At 45.5% G+C, this 19,674-nt stretch overlaps 1 protein-coding gene across 6 annotated transcripts in view; it reads left to right on the top strand.

Moving 5' to 3' along the window:
• Window positions 1-19,674, top strand: part of ZZEF1 (zinc finger ZZ-type and EF-hand domain containing 1) — a 130,189-nt gene that overhangs the window by 84,887 nt on the left and 25,628 nt on the right. For 2 of the 6 annotated variants that reach the window (XM_070061242.1, XM_070061241.1), the window contains exons 35-42: window positions 241-406; window positions 1,012-1,274; window positions 2,091-2,248; window positions 4,700-4,832; window positions 5,018-5,157; window positions 15,810-16,087; window positions 16,710-16,884; window positions 17,401-17,533. In XM_070061242.1, coding sequence (XP_069917343.1) covers window positions 241-406; window positions 1,012-1,274; window positions 2,091-2,248; window positions 4,700-4,832; window positions 5,018-5,157; window positions 15,810-16,087; window positions 16,710-16,884; window positions 17,401-17,533 — 1,446 coding nt within the window. Of the gene's footprint in view, window positions 1-240; window positions 407-1,011; window positions 1,275-2,090; window positions 2,261-4,699; window positions 4,833-5,017; window positions 5,158-15,809; window positions 16,088-16,709; window positions 16,885-17,400; window positions 17,534-19,674 lie in introns of all 6 variants that reach the window. The other 4 variants (XM_070061240.1, XM_070061245.1, XM_070061244.1 and 1 more) reach the window with 3 other exon arrangements.

Below are 19,674 nucleotides of genomic sequence, written 5' to 3'. Positions count from 1 at the left end.
GACCATTGCACTGTCAAATCCAGTGTCCTGTTGCCCTGAGGTTCCGTGCCTAGCATATTGTTCCTAGGCTTTGAGCCACCTGGGCAAAGCACTTCGACCTGCAGAGGATGGCTGTGGCACCTGCCTTCCTGAGCAGTCCACTGGGAGCAGCCGTGGTGTCTTGATTGGTTTGGGTTTGGAAACTAGCCTTTCTAGAAGCCCTGTGCCTCCCCTGCCTCATGCTGCTGGGTTTTCCCCTAGGTGGAGTGAAGCCAGAGGGCCATGGAGATGACCATGAGATGGTCAACATGGAGTTTACCTGTGACCACTGCCAGGGTTTGATCATAGGCCGGAGGATGAATTGCAATGTGTGTGATGACTTTGATCTTTGCTATGGATGCTATGCCACAAAGAAATACTCCTATGGGTACGTCTCAGATTGCCTGTGGTCAGGGAGCCTTTTTTCACATATTCCTTCACTTGAGAAAGGACCTTCTATTTAATTAAAAAAAAAAAAAAGGAGAGAGAGAAAGTTTTTAATAATAGATAATGTTAAACATACCCAAAAGTAGACTAGTCTGAACCCCCAGGTCCCCATTACCCAGATGTGAGAATTAGGAAGATTTGTCTTAATGTGAGCTTAGTTTATTGCTTTTTTTCTGTGTTAAAGTGTTTTAAAGCAAATTTTAGAATTTAAGTCATTTCCTTCCTACATACTTTGTATCCGTCTCTAAAACTTATGGGCATCTTCTCACATGACCAAAATACTGTTACCATACTTTGCAAATATCGCAGTCAGGAATTCTTCTGTCACCTGGTTTCCATAGACAGTCTTCTGGGGTTGTGAAATCCTGAAATGGTAAGGCCAGTGTCTGTATTTGTTCTGTTTTAGGGGAGAGGCCCATACATACTCTGTTTAAATTTTCAGTACCCACAGCCTAGAGGTGACTAGTGCCAGCTCCCCTGAGGCCCTGGCTCTTTGTTGGAGCCTCAAAAATTCTTACAGCCTTGAAAAACATCTTGCCTTTGCAGCCATTTGCCTACCCACAGCATCACGGCCTACCCGATGGTGACCATCCGGATCAGCGACCGGCAGAGGCTCATCCAGCCCTACATCCACAACTACTCCTGGCTGCTCTTCGCTGCTCTGGCGCTCTACAGTGCCCACTTGGCCGGTACAGAGGATGTGGACGGGGAGAAGCTGGCTCCCGAGGCCCGCAGCAGCGCCGCCACCCTGCGGAGCCAGTGCATGAAGCTCGTCGGGGACTGTCTGATGAAGGCTCACCAGGGAAAAGGTGACCGCTGCTCAGGCGCAGAGACCAAAGCAGCCCTCAGCTGCTGGTGCAGGCCGCGCTCTGGCAGGAGTGCATTCTGCACTCGGTTCCAGTCTTCCATAGGAGGCTCACCCTAGTGTGGAACTTCATTTTCAGTTCCCAGATTCATTTGAGAGAAATGTTGCCATTTAGTTTCTCTAGATGTGTATGAAGATGTAAAAAATTAATAATTAAAACTCTTTATCTGTGGGTAGAGTTTGTAATTTACCAAACTGTGCTGAAAGAATGCAGACTTTTTTTTTAGCCTGGAGTGCAAATCTGCTTCCATACAGCTGTATTCTAGATGACAGCTGTTTACAAGTAAAATAGCCTCACTAAATATCTAGATGATGCGGCCTTCACTGAGGGGTGCCAGGAAGAAAGTGATGTGAATGCTGAATTTCTCTCAAACAATTCTAGTTAACCACAGGGAATGGGACTTGTGTTACATAGCAGGCAGATAATACCAGTGCTTGAGGGAGATTTTGTGATTCACTTGCCTAGGGGCATTTAGGAATCTAGTTGCATGGGGCTATCAAGTTGCAGTGTGTATTATTTTTTAAGTAGACAATCCTGTTACATCTTTTGTCTTCTGTTATTAATTTAGTGCAGATATCCCTCATCATCCAGACTTTCTCTGTCTAAGATCTGGAGTGTGGTGCTCTAGTGCTCTTGGGTTTGGTACATGAAGAACTCAGCTATCTATTTCCAAATAGTAGCAATGTGCTTTGTAGCATTTGCAAGAAATAGCCCTCGTTATGAAACTTGTAACCGTGTTCTCATTTGCCTCTCCTGTAGGTCTTAAAGCTCTAGCTCTTCTTGGTATATTGCCAGATGGCAACTCTGCCCCAGAACATCAGGCCCCGGCGGTCCCTGGGCCCTGCTGCATATCAGAGGAGCCGCTGCCGAAGAAGGGGACGCGGGCGGCTGAGGAGCCACCAGAGGCAAACCCTTGCGTGCGTTGCCATGTAAATCACTCGTTTATTAGGCACAGTCATAGGTTGAATGCTAAGAGAGCTGATCACCTCGGGCAGCATGGCAGAGTAGCTGAGGCACGGACCCTTGACCCGGCTGCAAAGGCTTCAGATCCCTGCTCTGTCAGACCTCTTTCAGTCACTCTGCTTCCATTTTCCACCTGTAAGCTGGGGATAGTAATGATAATGATACCTGGAGTGGGGTTGCTGTGAGAAGCCACATACCTTACACCCTGAAGAAGCACGTGGAATGTGCTTAGAACAGAGTGCGTGTGTGGTAAGCTCCACACCAGTGTTAGCTACCTCCATGAACTTGCCTCCTGTTGATTTTTTTCCCCCTGTAAAGATGAACAAGATGATGCACTTAAATAGATTGGTTCCCAGCTCTTATTGAACCCTGTATATGAATGGCTGTTTTTCTATCCAGTCAACAAGTAGGTGATACTGGAAACTGCCAAGTAAACAGAGCGGTTTATGTAGAGCAGTATGAACGGAAGAGGTGTTCTGGGTCCAGGTGTAACCTGTGGATACTGAAGACTGTTTTGTGGACAAGCACAGCATTGCTTCTGTTAGGTGCCTCCAAAGCTTGGTTTCACACTGGGAATGCTCCCGGCTTTGTCTCAGGAGCCATACATGTTTCTGTCCTCTGTCTCCGATAGGTTGCTAGCTCAGAGATTCCCCCGTTTGTTTATAGCTCACTGGATCCCATTGTCAGGTAGAGGGAGACAGAAGCAAAGATGGCTGGCAAAAACGTGGGCATTTCTTGTAGCTTCATTCAGCCGAGAGCCAGCAGAAGACAGGCCATGTCATGCCTGTATCAAGTGTCAGTACTGCTGACCCTCGAGCCTGTTCTGCAGGCAGTCTTTCACTACCCCCGATGACGGTGGGGCAGAGCAAATGTGTCCAGGGAGACGGGTGAATCAGCAGTCTTCACCTCTGAGGCTGGGAGCATGTGTGACTGCTTCTGAACTCTCAGCACCTGTGGCGCGCCATCTCTGAGCACTGTGCTCCACATTCATCAGTTTCCTCATTTGCATAAGAGGGTCTCATGGATTTTTTTTAATTCAGTGGATTAAAGTCTCTTGCTTTTCATTATTCATTCGAATACTCATGTTGCCCCATGTTTGGCCAGTGGGAATCCTCTCACCTGCCTTTTACATCCTTGTGTTATGTCACGACTATCCTCAGAACACTTCCTTCATTCTTTATGCAGAACGATGTTTCAGGACTGACCTAGGTCTGAGGACTGGGAGGAGACTTTTCCAAGGAGCCCTCAGGGCGTTATTTTATTCTTGAGCTGTTGCCACTTTTTGGGTTCCCTTCTCATCAGCAGTGGAGGGAACCAAGGACTTTTGTGTGTGTCTCAGTCTCCATGCAGTTACCAGCGCCATCCCCACAGCAGAATGAAGTGTTGCCACTGTGAGGAGCCCCTAGGGCTAAATTCCTCTGGGGCCCTAAGTGCCTTGTTCCTGAGTTCTCCCTTGTTTTTTGAGTTCTCCTAGTCAATCCCAGGCCTTAAGAAGAGTGTGTCTACCCCTTTTCTCCATCCAGGGACTAGGGGTATTCTGTTTTAAACTACCGAGAAACCGATCTTAGCCAGGGACATCAGCTAGAAGATTCTGTCTGCAGTGACCTCGGCCAGTTAAAGAATCCCCCTTGGATACCAGAAGGTGCCACTTCAGTGACCCTGTAAAGTCTTGTGTTAACAGGAAAGCAGATAGAGACTAGTTATTTGCCAGAGCTTTGGAATTGTCTTCACGGAGTACCACACGGCGTGAAGAGTCCATTTCAGAGGGTACGCTTTGAACTGGCAAGAGCCTCTCCCATTCTCAGCCCCCCTCAGGACAATCTTAGAGCCCCCTTTTTCTCAGGAGGAGGTTGAGTGTGAGATCAGTGTGGAAGCCGGAGGGCACAGTACCTCCTCCTGGGAAGTTCCTGTTGTGTAACACTCCACCTTTGGCTCCAAGGAGCTGAGTTTGACTTTCCCAGGCCTGGAGCCGGAGGACTTCCCCAGTGACTTAGATAAGCTGTGAGGCAAGAGGGCAAAGTGCCCCGAAGGCCGAAGGCCGGGAGTACAGGATCCTGGCTGTTGCAGGCCATTTGAGGGAGTGAACTGGAGCATGAGGTCTCTGTCTTTCTGTTTCTCTGCCTCTCAAATAATTTTTTTTTAAATAGATTAAAATAATTCATTGCTTCTCAGCCTTTTGGCTAAGATCAAGTGTAAAATAATTACCTCAGTATACAGGAAGGAAATTGGACAACCTTGTTTTAAAGTATAGCTTATCATAAGAAACAAGTGGCATTTTCTAATGAAATTCAAAAGTTTTTGGTCTATGGAGACTGGCTAATAACTTTATAATGTTATAATATTAATGGACTAAACTTTTGTCTTAAGAAACCTTAATTCTTTTACACTTAACGTTCTGTTTCTAGGGGGAAGAAGCCTTTTGTAAGGAAGTCAGCCCTTCAGGTGACAAGCAGAGAGCCAAGGCAGGTGAGGATGCGTCCTTAACGGCCCAGACTTCAGACTCGCCTGCAAATGCTGGCCCACCTGCAGGACTTCCAGGTAAAGGCTGCCCCTGCCAGTAGGGATCAGGCGGACCTCCTTGAGAAAGGCGCATCTGCACAAAGGCAGGTGTTTAGGTCCCAGCTTGATTCTGTGCGGGCACAGGGACAGTGGCTTACTTGCCTCTTTGTGTATGTAGAACTAGGAGTGTTCTGGTTCTAAAAGTTTGGTGTTTTACAACGCAGATACAGAAAATGCAGAAGCATCATCTCAGAAGCCAGTAGAGGAGAAGGCAGTGACTCCACACCCTGAGCAAGTGTTTGCTGAGTGCTCCCAGAAGAGGATTTTGGGATTACTAGCAGCCATGTTACCGCCCTTAAAGTCGGTAAGAGAGATGATGGGTTTGGTGTCATGCATAGAAAAAAAGTTGGGAAAGCATTGTTGGAAACAAACTAAACAGTTGTATCTGTATCCCTGAGGGTAGGATCTTGAAGTTATTTCCTTCTTTGACCCTCTCTATCTTTTGTAAATACGTACATTATGATTTATTTTTAATTATTTTGAGCATTTTTTATCTTTTTATTTTGAGAAGTTTTTTTAAAAAATATTTATTTATTTATTTGAAAGGCAGAGTTACAGAGACAGAAAAAGATGTGAAAGAGACAGAAAGAAAACTATTCCATGTGCTGGTTCACTCCTCAAATGGCCCCAACAGCTGGGGTTGGGCCGACCTGAAGCCAGAAGCTGAAACTCCACCCTGGTTATACATATAGGTGGTAGGGACCCAAGCTCCTGGGCTGCTTCTGCTGCTTTCCTGGGCACATTATCAGGGAGATGGATTGGAAATGGAGAAACCAGGACTCAAACTGCCTCTCAACATGGAATGCTGGCTTCTCAGGCCGGGGTTGAACTTGCTGCTCCTCAACACCAGCCCCTATTTTTAAAAGTTTTAAGCTCATAGAAAACTTGAACAGTGAGTGAAGATCTTCACCTAGATTCATCTTATTTTGCTTTATCTTTACTTAATAAATCTGCCTTTTAAAGTTTATTTATTTACTTATTTGAGAAACAGAGATAGATCTTCCATTCGCTGGTTTATACCCCAAAGACCTGCAGTGGCCTCAGCTGCATCAGGCTGAAGCTGGATGGCAGGGACCCACTATCTGCTGCCTCACAGGGTGCACATTAGCAGGGAGCTAGAGTGGAGAGTGGAGCCAGGACCTGAACCCAGGGATTCTGCTGTGGGGTACGGGCATCCTAACTATGGCTTAACTGCTAGACCGCATACCTGCCCCTAGATTTTTAATAAGTTGAAACCATTATTGACACTTTACACTTAGTACTTCAACATGTGTCTCCTAAAAGTATATTTTTTCTGTACAACCACAATCATTATTAATCATTATTAATCATCATACTTAAATAATGTAAAAATTTAATATTGGTGTAATAATTTGTTTTATATGTGTGTAGCCTATATACTGATTTTCCCAATTATCCCCCAAGCCTTAAAAAAAAGTCAGGATACACTTGGGAACTGCATTGCATTTAGATGTCATGCTCATTTAGTTTCCTTTAATCTACTTTCCTTACCTTTTTTTTAAAATAACTTTTATGACATTGACACCTTTAAATAATCTAGATAGTTTACTTAAGTTTTCATTATCCCCCCCCCCCACCTTTTTGTAGTTTTCTGGGCTATTTATGCTTTTTTTTTTTTTTTTTTTTAGGATTAATTTATTTGGAAAAGTTACAGAGAGGGAGAGGCATAGGCATAGGCAGAGAGAGAGAGAGAGAGAGAGATCTTCCATCTGCTGGTTTACTCCCCAGATGGCTACAATGACCAGTGCTGGGCCAGGCGAAAGCCAGGAGCCAGGAGCTTCATCCCTGCCTCCCACATGTGTGCTGGGACACAAGCATTTGAGCCATCCTCTACTGCTTTCCCAGGTGCATTAACAGGGAGCTGGATTAGAAGTGGAGCAGCCAGGACTCGAATCGGCGTCCATATGCGATGCCAGCACAGCAGGTGGTGGCTTTACCCTCTATGCCACAGTGCCAGCCCCTACATATTTTCTATATAAATTTTTATATCATGTTTATCACATTAAAGAAAGGATCCTATTAGCTTTTCATTGGTCTGGAGTCAAATTTATGTATTAGTTTAGGGATAGCTGACATCTGCTGACATCTTTCCATCAGTCTCCTGTCTTTTTTCCAGTAAACAGAGGAAACAGAGCCAGCAGGCTACTGAAACAGAATTTCCCAAGCTGCCAGGCCTTTGAGGAAGAGTGGTTGCCCCAGAATCTAACGTCTATTTCTCAAATCTCTGGATCCAAGGACTTTTTTAGCAGTTTGTCCAGAGATGATCAGACTCAAGGGAATGAACATTTGCATGGGAGTTGGAGCTTGCTTATAACTCTGTCCTAGTTCACAGGGGTTGGTGTCTGGCAGGATAATCAGTATGTTCTTGTGTGTGTGTAAATCTGTCCAGTCCACATGTGGCTCTGTCATCAGCAGCCTCAGACTCAGGACAGTGCAGTCACCACTGTGGTCTTTGCCCTCCTTTGCCAACCTTTGAAGGCTTTGAGCAAGCACCTCATCTAAGCTTGCTTCTGTGCTAAGAGCCAGGACTGATTTCTGCTGACTTTGGCTTGATGTGGATGAGAGCTGCTCCTCTTCCACATCTCGCTGGGCTGCACACTGAGGAAGCCATCTCTAGCTGAGGCCTTTCTGCAGCTGGTTATTGTCTTGTGTTAATTTTACCAGTTTCATTCTAAGAGTGATATCTTTATTTAAAAAGAACAGAAGATCGGGGCCTGTGCTTTGGCTTAGCAGGAAAAGCTGCCATCTGTAGTGCTGATAGCTCATATGGGCACCAGTTCAAGTCCTGGCTGTTCCACTTCTGATCCAGCTCTCTGCTATGGCCTGGGAAAGCAGTAGAAGATGGCCCAAGTCCTTGGGTCCCTACACCCACATGGCAGACCTGGGAGAAGCTCCAGGCTTCTAGCTTCAGATAGGCCTAGCCTCAGCCGTTGGGGCCATTTGGGGAGTGAACCAGCAGATGGAAGACTTTCTCTCTCTCTCTCTGCAACTCTGCCTTTCAAATAAATAAAATAAAAGATTTATTACAGAGAGCGAGCAAGAGACACAGAGATCTTTTATCCACTGGTTCACTTTCCAGATAGCTTCAACAGCCAGTGCTGGGCCAAGCTGAAGCCAGGAGCCAGGAGCATTATCCAGGTCTCCTACGTGGGTAGCAGGGGTCCAAACACTTAGGCTCTCTTCCACTGCTTTTCTCAGGGCATTAGCAGGGAGCTGGATCAGAAGAGGAGTAGCCAGGACTGGAACCAGTGTTCATATGGAATGCTGGCATCACAGGCAGCAAGTTTGCCTGCCACGCCACACCACCAGCCACAAGAGTGATCTTTTTCTAAGTTGATCTTAGCTTTGTTCTGACCAGCTGTGCTTGTTCACATAGTATACTTCTTATGAGGTGGGCTAGTTAAGTGCTCTATGCCCTCAGCCCTGGCCTGCTCCATATGCATTCTTCCTTGTCACTGAGCAAGTGCTCCTACTCTTTCTAATGGTTTATGTAGTCTGTATAGTACATATTATCTAATTGTAGTTGTAGTTAAATATTTTCCATTTATTTCCTCTCAATTAAGTGTGTAACCTTTTTGCCTTTTCTCTCAAACCAGATGAGACTTTTAGCATGCTTTTAGTTTTACTCATCTAATCCAAAATATTCAAGTTAGCCATCATTTTAGCTCCACATGGTCTGTTTGGTTTGTTGATTGTTTTGAGAGTTTTTTACTTTATTGTTTAGATTTTTCATCTTTTATTTTCTGTAGAATTTTGGAACCACATTAGAATTAATTGTGATAGTTATTGTTTTGACTGCACATTATTGGTATTGGCTACTGTTTCTTCCTCTATGGGTAATAAATGAATTTATAATGACCAGATTATTTATCTTAATTCATTTTTTGTCTTACTAGGATACTTTCTCAATATTTTTTTCCAAAAGCTTAAGTCTTTTTTCCCTCTCCCCTGTGAAGATAACGTGGGCATAAAATTATAGAGACCCAGCCTTTTCCCCTCCAAACCCCTGGTCTCCTGCCATCTAGAGGAACTGATGAGAAGCCCAACAGCAAGATGACATAAACTGATCTCTTTTTCCTAAAAGTTTTCTTCCTTAGAGTTCAGTTATTCATCAGGCCATTTCAAAGTAGGTGTTCTCTTGCTGTGTACCTTCTCAGCATGGTCTTGCTCTTCTGCTAAGTTGAGCTTGGGGAGCATCTCCTGTCGTTTGACTTTGCTGCTCTTTCACCCATTTGCATCTCCTGCAGTGCAGAGTGGATTTCCTGTGTCCACCCTCTGCTTGCCTTCAGTTTGGTCACACTTTACGTCTTGACATACAGCATCTTTTGTTTGAGAGAATTCTGTAAGTTGATTTGTTGAAATCACCACTGTGGTGGCTATTCTCTCCCCCCTGCTAAGCTTTTATTATTATTATTATTATTATTATTATTTTAAGTGAGCCATCTTTATTTTATTCAGCTTTTAAAATGTATATGCCACTCTTGGCTTTTTTTGTTGGTTTGTTTATTTTTCCTAAACAGACAACTGGGAAGACATGTTATTATTTTAGTGTAAAAAGTACTTACATAGACTTGTATTTAGAATATATAAAGAACTATTACAATCCAATAATACAAAGATTTCTGTCTCCATAGATTGGTTTTGCCTGTTTTTAAACTTTTTATGTCAACGGACTACATTGACTACATTGTACTCCATCTCTGTCTGTGCATTTGCTACTCTGATGCATTTCCTGTGAGCATACTCTAATTTTCAAGTTCACTTTACTGTTCTTGGGTATGTGAGTAATTTCCACTTTGGAGCCGCTCCACACAGTGCTGTGCATGTCACTTGGCGAACAGAAGGGCACAGAGCAAGCTTGTGCTAGCAAGGTTTTCCTTGGAGCAGTTTACACTCCCACAGCACCATCTGAAAACTCATTTGTTCCATACCCTCTCTAATTTTGAAACAATTACAGACTTACACAAAAGTTGGACAAATTAGTACTTAGACCCAGTTCAAGTTTTACCAAGTTAACTCCAAAAATGTCTTAAAGCAAGAGCATCAGAATTAATATGTAGCATTTTGTTGTCTTGCCCTTTTAGTCTCCTCTAACCTTCACCAGTTTATCTTTTCTTAGTTTTTGAGACCTTGTCACTTGAAGATTTCAGGCCTTTGGGTTTGTTGGGAGTCTCCCCTTGATTAGATTCGGGTTTTGCGTCTTGGGCAGGAATGTGACAGAGCAGTGATGCCTTCTCCTTGCAGCCTATCAAGCAAAACACAGTTTCGCCTCATTTCATAACTGGCTGCGTCCACTCTGGTCACTTAAGTGGTGTCAGACTTTTCCAATGCAGTCTCTTTGTTACTAGTAAATATTTAGTTGGGAGAGTCCTTGAAACTACATGAATATCCTGTTTCTCATAACTGATAATTTACTTATTTATCAGAATGGGTACATGATTTCCTATTTTATTCATTTGGTTATAATCCACTATTCAGATTACTTATTTCAATGCCTAAATTAACCTGGATTTGGCTAGGGAAGCCCAACCAGGCTGACTTCTATGGCCGTGTGATGTATCCTCATCATCTTTTTTTTTTTTTTTTTTAAGATTTATTTATTTACTTGAAAATCAGAGTTACACAGAGAGAGAAGGAGAGGCAGAGAGAGAGAGGTCTTCCATCCTTTTGTTTACTCCCCAGTTGGCCACAACAGCCGGAGCTGTGCTGATCCGAAGCCAGGAGCCAGGAGCTTCTTCTAGGTCTCCCACGTGGGTGCTGGGCCCAAAAACTTGGGCCATCTTCTACTGCTTTCCCAGGCCATAGCAGAGAGCTGGATCAGAAGTGGAGTAACCAGGACTCAAACTCGCACCCTTAAGGGCTACCGGCACTGCAGGCTGCCGCTTTACCCAATACGCCACAGTGCCGGCTCCTCCTCATCATTTTTTTAACCTTCCCTTGTTTTCTGGCATAAGATGTTTCCTTGAACTCTCCCTCTTTTAGCCCCAGACTCCATCATTTCTCAACATGACCTGGTTGGTTTTGGTAGAGAACAGCATTTGGAAACCAAGGTTTGAGCACCAGGCAGGGTGATCACTAACAGTGTGTCTCTGCTCCTAAGTCCTCCTGATGGTTAGAACTAGTGTGTGGGTGTATGGGTGTGTGAGCGTTTATACCTTTATACTTTACCTCTATTTTTATGTTTCAGGCACAGATTCTCAAGCTGGAAGCTGTGTCATTTGGTTATTTGGCAATATCTAGAAACAGTTTAGGTTGGCACAGCTTGGAGGGATGCAAATGGAACCTTGAGTGAGGCCAAGGATGCTGTGCTACACATCTTTTTTTTTTTTTTTTTTTTTTTTTTTTTTTTTTGACAGACAGAATTAGACAGTGAAAGAGAGACAGAAAGGTCTTCCTTTTGCCGTTGGTTCACCCTCCAATGGCCGCCAGGGCCGGCGCACCGCGCTGATCCGAAGGCAGGAGCCAGGTGCTTTTCCTGGTCTCCCATGGGGTGCAGGGCCCAAGCACTTGGGCCATCCTCCACTGCCTTCCCGGGCCACAGCAGAGAGCTGGACCAGAAGAGGGGCAATCGGGAAAGAATCCGGCGCCCCGACCGGTGTGCCGGCGCCGCTAGGTGGAGGATTAGCCTATTGAGCTGCAGCGCCGGCCTACTACACATCTTAAAATGCACAACCACACCCCCGCACACACACACACACACACACACACACCAGAATCATCAGACCCTAGGCAGGTAGTTGGCACAGCAGTTAAGACAACACTTGGGATACCTGCAGCCCATAACAGATTGCCTAGGCTTGAGTCCTAACTACTCTGCTTCCAATCCATCTTCCTGAGAATGTACACCCTGGGAGGCAGCAGGTGATGGCACAAGTGCTTGCGTCCCTGCCACCCATGTGGGAGATGCAAATTGAATCCAGGCTCCTGTTTTCTGCCTGCCCTAGCCCTAGCTATTGCAGGCATTTGGGAAGTAAACCAGCAGTTGGAAGATCTATCTTTCTGTCTCTCTGCCTTTTAAATAGACTGAAAATAGGCCGGCGCCGCGGCTCACTAGGCTAATCCTCCACCTGCGGCGCCGGCACACCAGGTTCTAGTCCTGGTCGGGGAGCTGGATTCTGTCCTGATTGCCCCTCTTCCAGGCCAGCTCTCTGCTGTGGCCTGGGAAGGCAGTGGAGGATGGCCCAAGTACTTGGGCTCTGCACCTGCGTGGGAGACCAGGAGAAGCACCTGGCTCCTGGCTTCGGATCAGCACGGTGTACCAGCCGCAGTGCAGCGGCCATTGTGGGGTGAACCAACGGCAAAGGAAGACCTTTCTCTCTGTCTCTCTCTCTCACTGTCCACTCTGCCTGTCCAAAAATAAATAAATAAATAATAAGTTAAAAAAATAAAATAAATAAGTAGTAAACAGAAAAAAAGTATCAAAACCAAATTTGAGTAGTGTCAAAGTTGAATGCCCCTGATTTAGGGAGGGGGGTCAGTATAAATCATGGTTCGCTTCAGTCCTTCTAATTCCTATATAGAACTACCAGGTCCATTATGGTTTTCTCCTTTTCTATATTTATAGCTCTTAAATAATGAGGATCCTGGATCCCATTTTGCTTTGTATAATTCTGTCTCCCATCCCTACTGCCATTCTTCCTTTTTTATTCGTTTAAAAAGATTTTATTGCTTATTTGAAAGGCAGAGTTACAGAGAGAGAAGAAGAGACGGAGAGAAAGAGATCGTCCATCAACCGGCTCACTCCCCGTGGGGCCACAGTGCTCAGAGAATGTTGCGGAGCGGGGTCGGGGGGAGCTTCCTGGAGCAACAGCTTAGGCTGCTACCTGTGACTTGGGCATCCATATGAGCACTTGTTCAGGGTTTGGCTGGTCCACTTCTGATCCAGCACCTGGGAAAGCAGTGGAGGATGGCCCAAATACTTGTGCCCCTGCACCCATGTGGGAGATCCAGATGGAGTTCCAAGCTCCTTGCTTTAGCCTGGTCCAGCCCTGTTGCAGCATTTGGGGACTGAACCAGTGGATGAGAGCTCTCTCCCTCCCTCCCTCTCTCTGTATCTCTAACTCTGCCTTTCAATTAAATGAAACAATAAAAATAAAAAATCAAATAAGTAAAATTAAAACAAATAAATTTAAAAGCAGTAAAGTAAATCTTAAAAAAAAAGGTACCAGTTCTGTGACAGTGCTGGCATCCCATATATATGCACCAGTTTGAGTCCTGGCTGCTCCACTTTCAATCCAGCTCCCTGCTCATGTGCCTGGGAAAGCAGTGGAAGATGGCCCAAGTGCTTGAGCCCCTTCACCTACGTGGGAGACCAAAAGAAGCTCCTGATTCCTGGCTTCGGCCTGGCCAAGATCTGGCTGTTATGGCCATTTGGGGAGTGAACCAATGGATGGAAGATCTCTCTCTCTCTCTCTCTGTAACTCTGACTTAAATAAGTAGTTCTTTAAAATAATAAATAAGAAATAAAGGGTGTCCTCCCCTCCCTGTTTGGACTCTTGACACCCTGCTCTGAGCCTCCCTCGATGTAGATGCCTCCATACTACACTTGAGTCTGTTTCTCTCTGTCAGGTTGCCCCCTCGCACTGAGGCCACTGTCATCCACAGCAGGCTACTACTTTGTGACAAGTGACAGCATTCTGCTTATGCTACTTGAGCTCCTTCCAGTGCCAGGCTGTTGAACTCCCCTTGTGGTTGCCCTCACCTCTCCACTTGGACCCTGACACTGCCACACTGCCCTTCCAGCTTGGAGCCCTGCCCACCCCATGTGGCGCTCCAGCTCTGGCACTCCAGGCATGGCCATTTCCCAGCATGCATGCCCTCCTCACCCCAGCTAGGCGGAGCCCTGCCAGGCTACCTCTCCACAGAGCCTCTTCTCCCCTGCGTGGTTCTGAGGCCCCTGCCAGCCTTCCCTTCAGGGCGAGACCTTCTTCAACTTTGTGTTCTTAAATGACTTTGTTTTCATGTTGTGGGCATAATGCCCTCTTGAATCACACAAAGGGTTATAACTCAGAAATTTTGAAGGTTTTCTCCAATTTTGTGGTTTTTTTTTTCACTATGAAAATAACAAATGTCAACAGTGTATAGAAATGTTATATACTAGGCTGTCAGGCTAAATGATGTTTATACTAGTGCTGAATTGGAAAGTAGAATTGAAAACAAAGTAATTTGCAGGATAATGTTAAAGAAAAACAACTTAAGTAAAATATTTATTTTACATATGTTACATGTAAATGTATATAGAAAAATGTTGAAAAGCTATTCATCAAAGTGTTGATGTTATCTCCTGAGTGTTGGGAGTAGGTTATGGGGAACTTTAACTTTTGTGTATTTCTGAATTCTTTTACAATGGACGTTTCCTGAGAGGGGTAGAAAACAAATATTTTAAGTTTATTTTTCAGAGTAAATGAATGTTCGAGGATTTTAAGATCATGCCTCAGGGCCGGTGCCGCGGCTCACTAGGCTAATCCTCCACCTTGCGGCGCCGGCACACCGGGTTCTAGTCCCGGTCGGGGCGCCAGATTCTGTCCCAGCTGCCCCTCTTCCAGGCCAGCTCTCTGCTGTGGCCAGGGAGTGCAGTGGAGGATGGCCCAGGTACTTGGGCCCTGCACCCCATGGGAGACCAGGATAAGTACCTGGCTCCTGCCATCGGATCAGCGCGGTGCGCCGGCCACAGCGCGCCGGCCGCAGCAGCCATTGGAGGGTGAACCAATGGCAAAGGAAGACCTTTCTCTCTGTCTCTCTCTCTCTCTCTCACTGTCCACTCTGCCTGTCAAAAAAAAAAAAAAAGATAATGCCTGAGAATGTTTATTTTATAATTGATTGTACATGTGGTATTTGTGAAAGCTACTACGTAATTCCATCAGATAGGTCAGTTGTAAATAATACATGAAGATGAACTATTTAGCTGGCATGGTGTGTTAGCTGTTTGTCACTACAGAGGCGTGCCTGAGAGAAGCTACTCACGGAGGAGAGTGGTTGGTTTTGGCTCCTGTTCTAGGGGTTCACAGTCCAAGGTCAGGCAGCCCTGACCAGGGCAGCAGTGGCGAGCACAGACCACCCATCACATGGTGAGCCAGGAAGCAGAGAGTGTGGCTGGGCCCCACTCAGACTGTATTAAGATTTATTTATTTAAAAGTCACAGTCGGCCGGTGCCGCGGCTCACTGGGCTAATCCTCCGCCTTGCGGCGCCGGCACACCGGGTTCTAGTCCCGGTCGGGGCACCAGATTCTGTCCCGGTTGCCTCTCTTCCAGGCCAGCTCTCCGCTGTGGCCCGGGAGTGCAGTGGAGGATGGCCCAAGTGCTTGGGCCCTGCACCCCATGGGAGACCAGGAGAAGCACCTGGCTCCTGCCATCGGATCAGTGTGGTACGCCAGCCGCAGCGCGCTGGCCGCGGCAGCCATTAGAGGGTGAACCAATGGCAAAGGAAGACCTTTCTCTCTGTCTCTCTCTCTCTCTCTCACTGTCCACTCTGCCTGTCAAAAAAAAAAAAAAAAAAAAAGTCACAGTTACAGAATGGAGAGTCCTCAAGTGCCCAAAACAGCCAGGGCTGAGCCAGGTTGAAGCCAGGAGCCAGGACTTCATTCAGGTCTCCCACATAGGTGGCAGGGACCCAAACACTTGAAGCATCTGCCACTGCTTTTCCCAGGCAGTGGAGCAGCCGGGACTTGAGCCAGCATCCATAGAGGATACTGGCACTGCACGCAGCGGCCCCACACACAGCCTTTTAGGACCAGCCTTCTCCTGAGAACGGCCTTCTGAGGGAGACCCCTCCAGCGACTTAAGGACCTCTCATTAGCCCCCCCCCCCGCCCCCATCAACATAAATGGATTGGGTGGTTTCCACCCTCTTCTTGCCATTGACTTAGGGGTTTGTGTTCACACCGTCGCCCGTGGTTACACGCATTTTGCCCTGAGCAGCCTTTCCCTCTCTTGGCAGGACCCCACCATCCCACTGATGGACCTCGAGCACGTGCTCCCACTCATGTTCCAGGTGGTCATCTCAAATGCAGGACACCTGAACGAAACCTACCACCTCACCCTGGGCCTCCTCGGCCAAGTGATCGTCCGTCTGCTACCAGCAGAGGTCGACGCTGCCGTGATCCAGGTCCTCTCGGCCAAGCACAACCTGTTTGCTGCAGGGGACAGTGCCGTCGTGCCCGATGGCTGGAAGACCACCCACCTGCTCTGCAGCCTGGGAGCTGTGTGTCTGGACAGGTAGCCTTGGCTCTTCCTTCCCCAGCCACTCCCTGCCTTGGAGTTCCTTTCTTCATTTCAGCCTGCTACAGAGCTGTGAGGATGAAATTGGCTCTGTTAGCAGTGCCGTCAACCATTGCTGTAGCAGCTGAGCCGCCTCACGTTGTCTTCTGCCTCGGCTCTCTCATGATCTATGTCCTGGTTTGTTTTTTCCTGAGGGCAGTAAGTGTAGGCGTTGGAGTGGAAGAAAGTAAATCTATTTCCGTTATAAGAGTAACAGCCACAGGACCAAATTTGGAGACCAGGAATGAAGGAAGAAATCACCCTGGCTTGCATCAAGTGCTGTTTCACTATATTACCTCCCAGGCCTTTTTTGTATATGTGAATGTGAGTGTGCATATGTGTACACACATGTAGGTGATTTCTTACTGAGGTTTTCAAAAACATGGTTGTAGACTAAGTATATAAATTACAAATCTTTTGTGGAGGGGTTTCAATTATTGTTACATACAAAACATTCTGGTAGTTTGTAAGTTGAATAATAACAGCTGCTTGCTTGCTCCTTGGTCTCCCTTGGAGAGCAGCAATGACTGTTAAGTTTGGAGCCTGTGCACTGGCATCTAATGAAGCTCTTGCCTTCCAGCCGGGTGGGCTTAGACTGGGCGTGCTCCATGGCGGAGATCCTGCGGTCCCTCAACAGCGCCCCTCTGTGGCGTGACGTCCTTGCTGCCTTCACAGATCACTGCATCAAGCAGCTGCCGTTCCAGCTGAAGCACACCAACATCTTCACGCTGCTCGTTCTGGTCGGCTTCCCTCAGGTAGGCCGCTGCCCAGGCCTGGGCGCCGCTTCTCATCTTTGTCAGCTCCTTGCTAGTGCGCCCAGGAGGGCAGTGAGGAAGGGCCCCTGCTACCCACGTGGAGCAGCCGGACTTGAAAGGGCGCCTATGTGGGGTGCTTAACCTACCACACCGTAACACCAGCCGTCAGTTTAGATTTCTAACCGTTAGCCATTTGGCTCATTTTATTAACAAGTGTTTAATAAAAAGGTTTTGAATCATTGATAACTGTAACAAATTACAAAGAATCAAAGAGCAGTTGACTTTTCTTTGGCATCTTCCTGTATCTCAATTGATTGAGATTGAAAAGAGGCTGGAAAAGCCTGAATTCACCCAACAGGGACTTAATCGAATTCTGTGCCAGGCCTTTAGATGAGAAGAACCTTGTCCTTAAGTGCTTGATGAAGTCAGAGGTGCAGCAAGGAGGGGCGGGGCTTGTGCCTAATGAAGTATTCTTTCCTGTGTCAAGGTGCTACTGAATTCTTTCTCGTGTTCCAGGTTCTGTGTGTGGGAACTCGCTGTGTTTATATAGATAATGCCAATGAACCCCATAACGTGATCATTTTGAAGCACTTCACTGAGAAGAACAGGGCTGTGATCGTCGATGTCAAAACTCGGAAAAGGAAAACAGGTTCCAAGCATTATTGGTCTCCTATGTTTCTAAGAATCTAACAAAATTATCCGATCCCTGCATAACTTAAAATCAGTGAAGATGTCTTGATTCTTCCTCTTGCATGTGGTTTTTTAAAGGAAATTTATCATTCCTTGAGCTTCTTTTTCTTTATCTCAGAAGTGATAAGGTTGAGTTGGGATAATTTTTTTTAAAGATTCATTTATTTATTTGAAAGGCAGAGTTCCAGAGAGAGGGAGAAACATTAAAAGAGAGATCTTCCATCTGCTGGTTACTCCCCAAGTTGCCACAACAGCCAGAGCTGGGCTAGGCTAAAGCCAGGAGCTAGGAGCCCAGAACCTGGAATTCCATCCAGGTCTCCCCTACAGTGTCAGGGTCCCAGTACTCAGGACATCTTCTGCTTTCCCAGGCACATTAGCAGGGAGTCAGAGAGGAAGTGGAGCAGCCAGGATTCAAACTGTTGCTCATATGCGATGCCAGACTGCCTAACCTGTATCATGATGCCAGTCCAAAAATGGAGTAATTTTAAAGGTTCTTCCTGTGTTGCTATGTGTATGGTTTTGTTTTTTGGAGTCTGTTTTGTTTTGTTTTTAATTCTCCATTTGCCACTGTCACTTATTTTCTGATTTAGTCATATTAGGGAGTCAGGTATTTAGAACAAATGCATTGACATTCATGGACTTCCATTTTGTTTCATCAGGACACTTAAGATTATTACATTGTAACCAATAAACCCTTTTGATTGAATTTGCCAAATCACCTAGAATTTGGAACTATTATGTTCTCAGTTCTGCTGCTAATGATTTTCTTTCCTACTCAGCTTTAGCGTTAGGCAGATTTTGCTGTTTATGTACATTGTGTGAGGGATGTCTGAGTTTTTTTTCATTATGAGCATAGTTAGTTGTTCTAGGACCATTTGTTCTCCACCAAGTTATTTTGGCACCTTTATTGCAAATTAATTGTTCTGTAAATGTGTATATCTATTTATGGATTATTTTATGTCCCATTAATCTGTGTCTGTCCTTTCTCCAGTGCCACACTGTCTTGAATGTTGTGAATGTATACTCTACTGTCTTGAGATCAACTCCTCCAACTTTGTTCTTCAGAATTTTTTTGGTTCTATTAGTTCCTTTGCTTTTCTGTGTAAATTTTATAATCAGCTGGTAGTTTCTATAAAAGAGCCTGCTGGGATTTTACTTGGCATTGCATTGAATCTATATATCTGTTTGAGGAGAACTGACCCCTTGAAAATATTGAATCTTTTGATCCATGAGCATGGTATATCTTCCATTTATTTAGGGCAGAAAATTAGGTCCATAAAATTTAGGTCTGTAGTTTCTCTCAGCCTAACATGGGATGTTAACTACCTTCTGTCATTTCTGATCTTTTGTATTCTGTCTTTTGTTTCCTACACAAGTCTAACCAGGGGATTATCAATTTCTTTAATCTTTCTGAGGACCAACTTTAGTTTCATTTGTTTTTCTATATTATTTCTGTTTTCTCTTTCATTGATATCTGTTCTGATCATTGTTAATTTCATTATTCCTGCTGTCTCTGGGTATACTGTGCTTTTATTTCTTTCAGGTTTCTGAAGATAGACATCAACACTGACTTGTGACTTGCTTCCTTGCAAATAGAATCATTTTGCTATGAATTTTGCTCTAAGTATGACTTTAGCCATATCCCATAATATTTGATGTTATATTATTATTTTCACTCAGGTTAGAATATCTCCTACTTTACCTTATGATTTCTTTTTTACTCTTATTTTAAAGGTTATTTTTAATTTCCAAATATTTGGAAGGTATTCCAGATATATTTCTCTTATTCATTTCAAGTTTAATTCTGTTGTGATCAGAGAGCATAGTTTTAATTATTCCAGTCCTATTTAAGAGTATTGCAACTAGGGCCGGCGCTGTGGCTCACTTGGCTAATCCTCCGCCTGCGGCACCAGCATCCCATATGGGCGCCGGGTTCTAGTCCTGGTTGCTCTTCTTCCAGTCCAGCTCTCTGCTGTGGCCCAGGAAGGCAGTGGAGTATGGTCCAAGTGCTTGGGCACCTGCACCCACGTGGGAGACGAGGAGAAAGCACCTGGCTCCTGGCTTCAGATCGCTGTAGCTCCGGCCATAGCAGCCATTTGG

This window comes from Oryctolagus cuniculus, chromosome 17 (genome assembly GCF_964237555.1).
Source record: "Oryctolagus cuniculus chromosome 17, mOryCun1.1, whole genome shotgun sequence".
In the NCBI taxonomy this organism is placed as follows: Eukaryota; Metazoa; Chordata; class Mammalia; order Lagomorpha; family Leporidae; genus Oryctolagus; species Oryctolagus cuniculus.
This window is presented reverse-complemented; position numbering and strand designations above follow the sequence as displayed.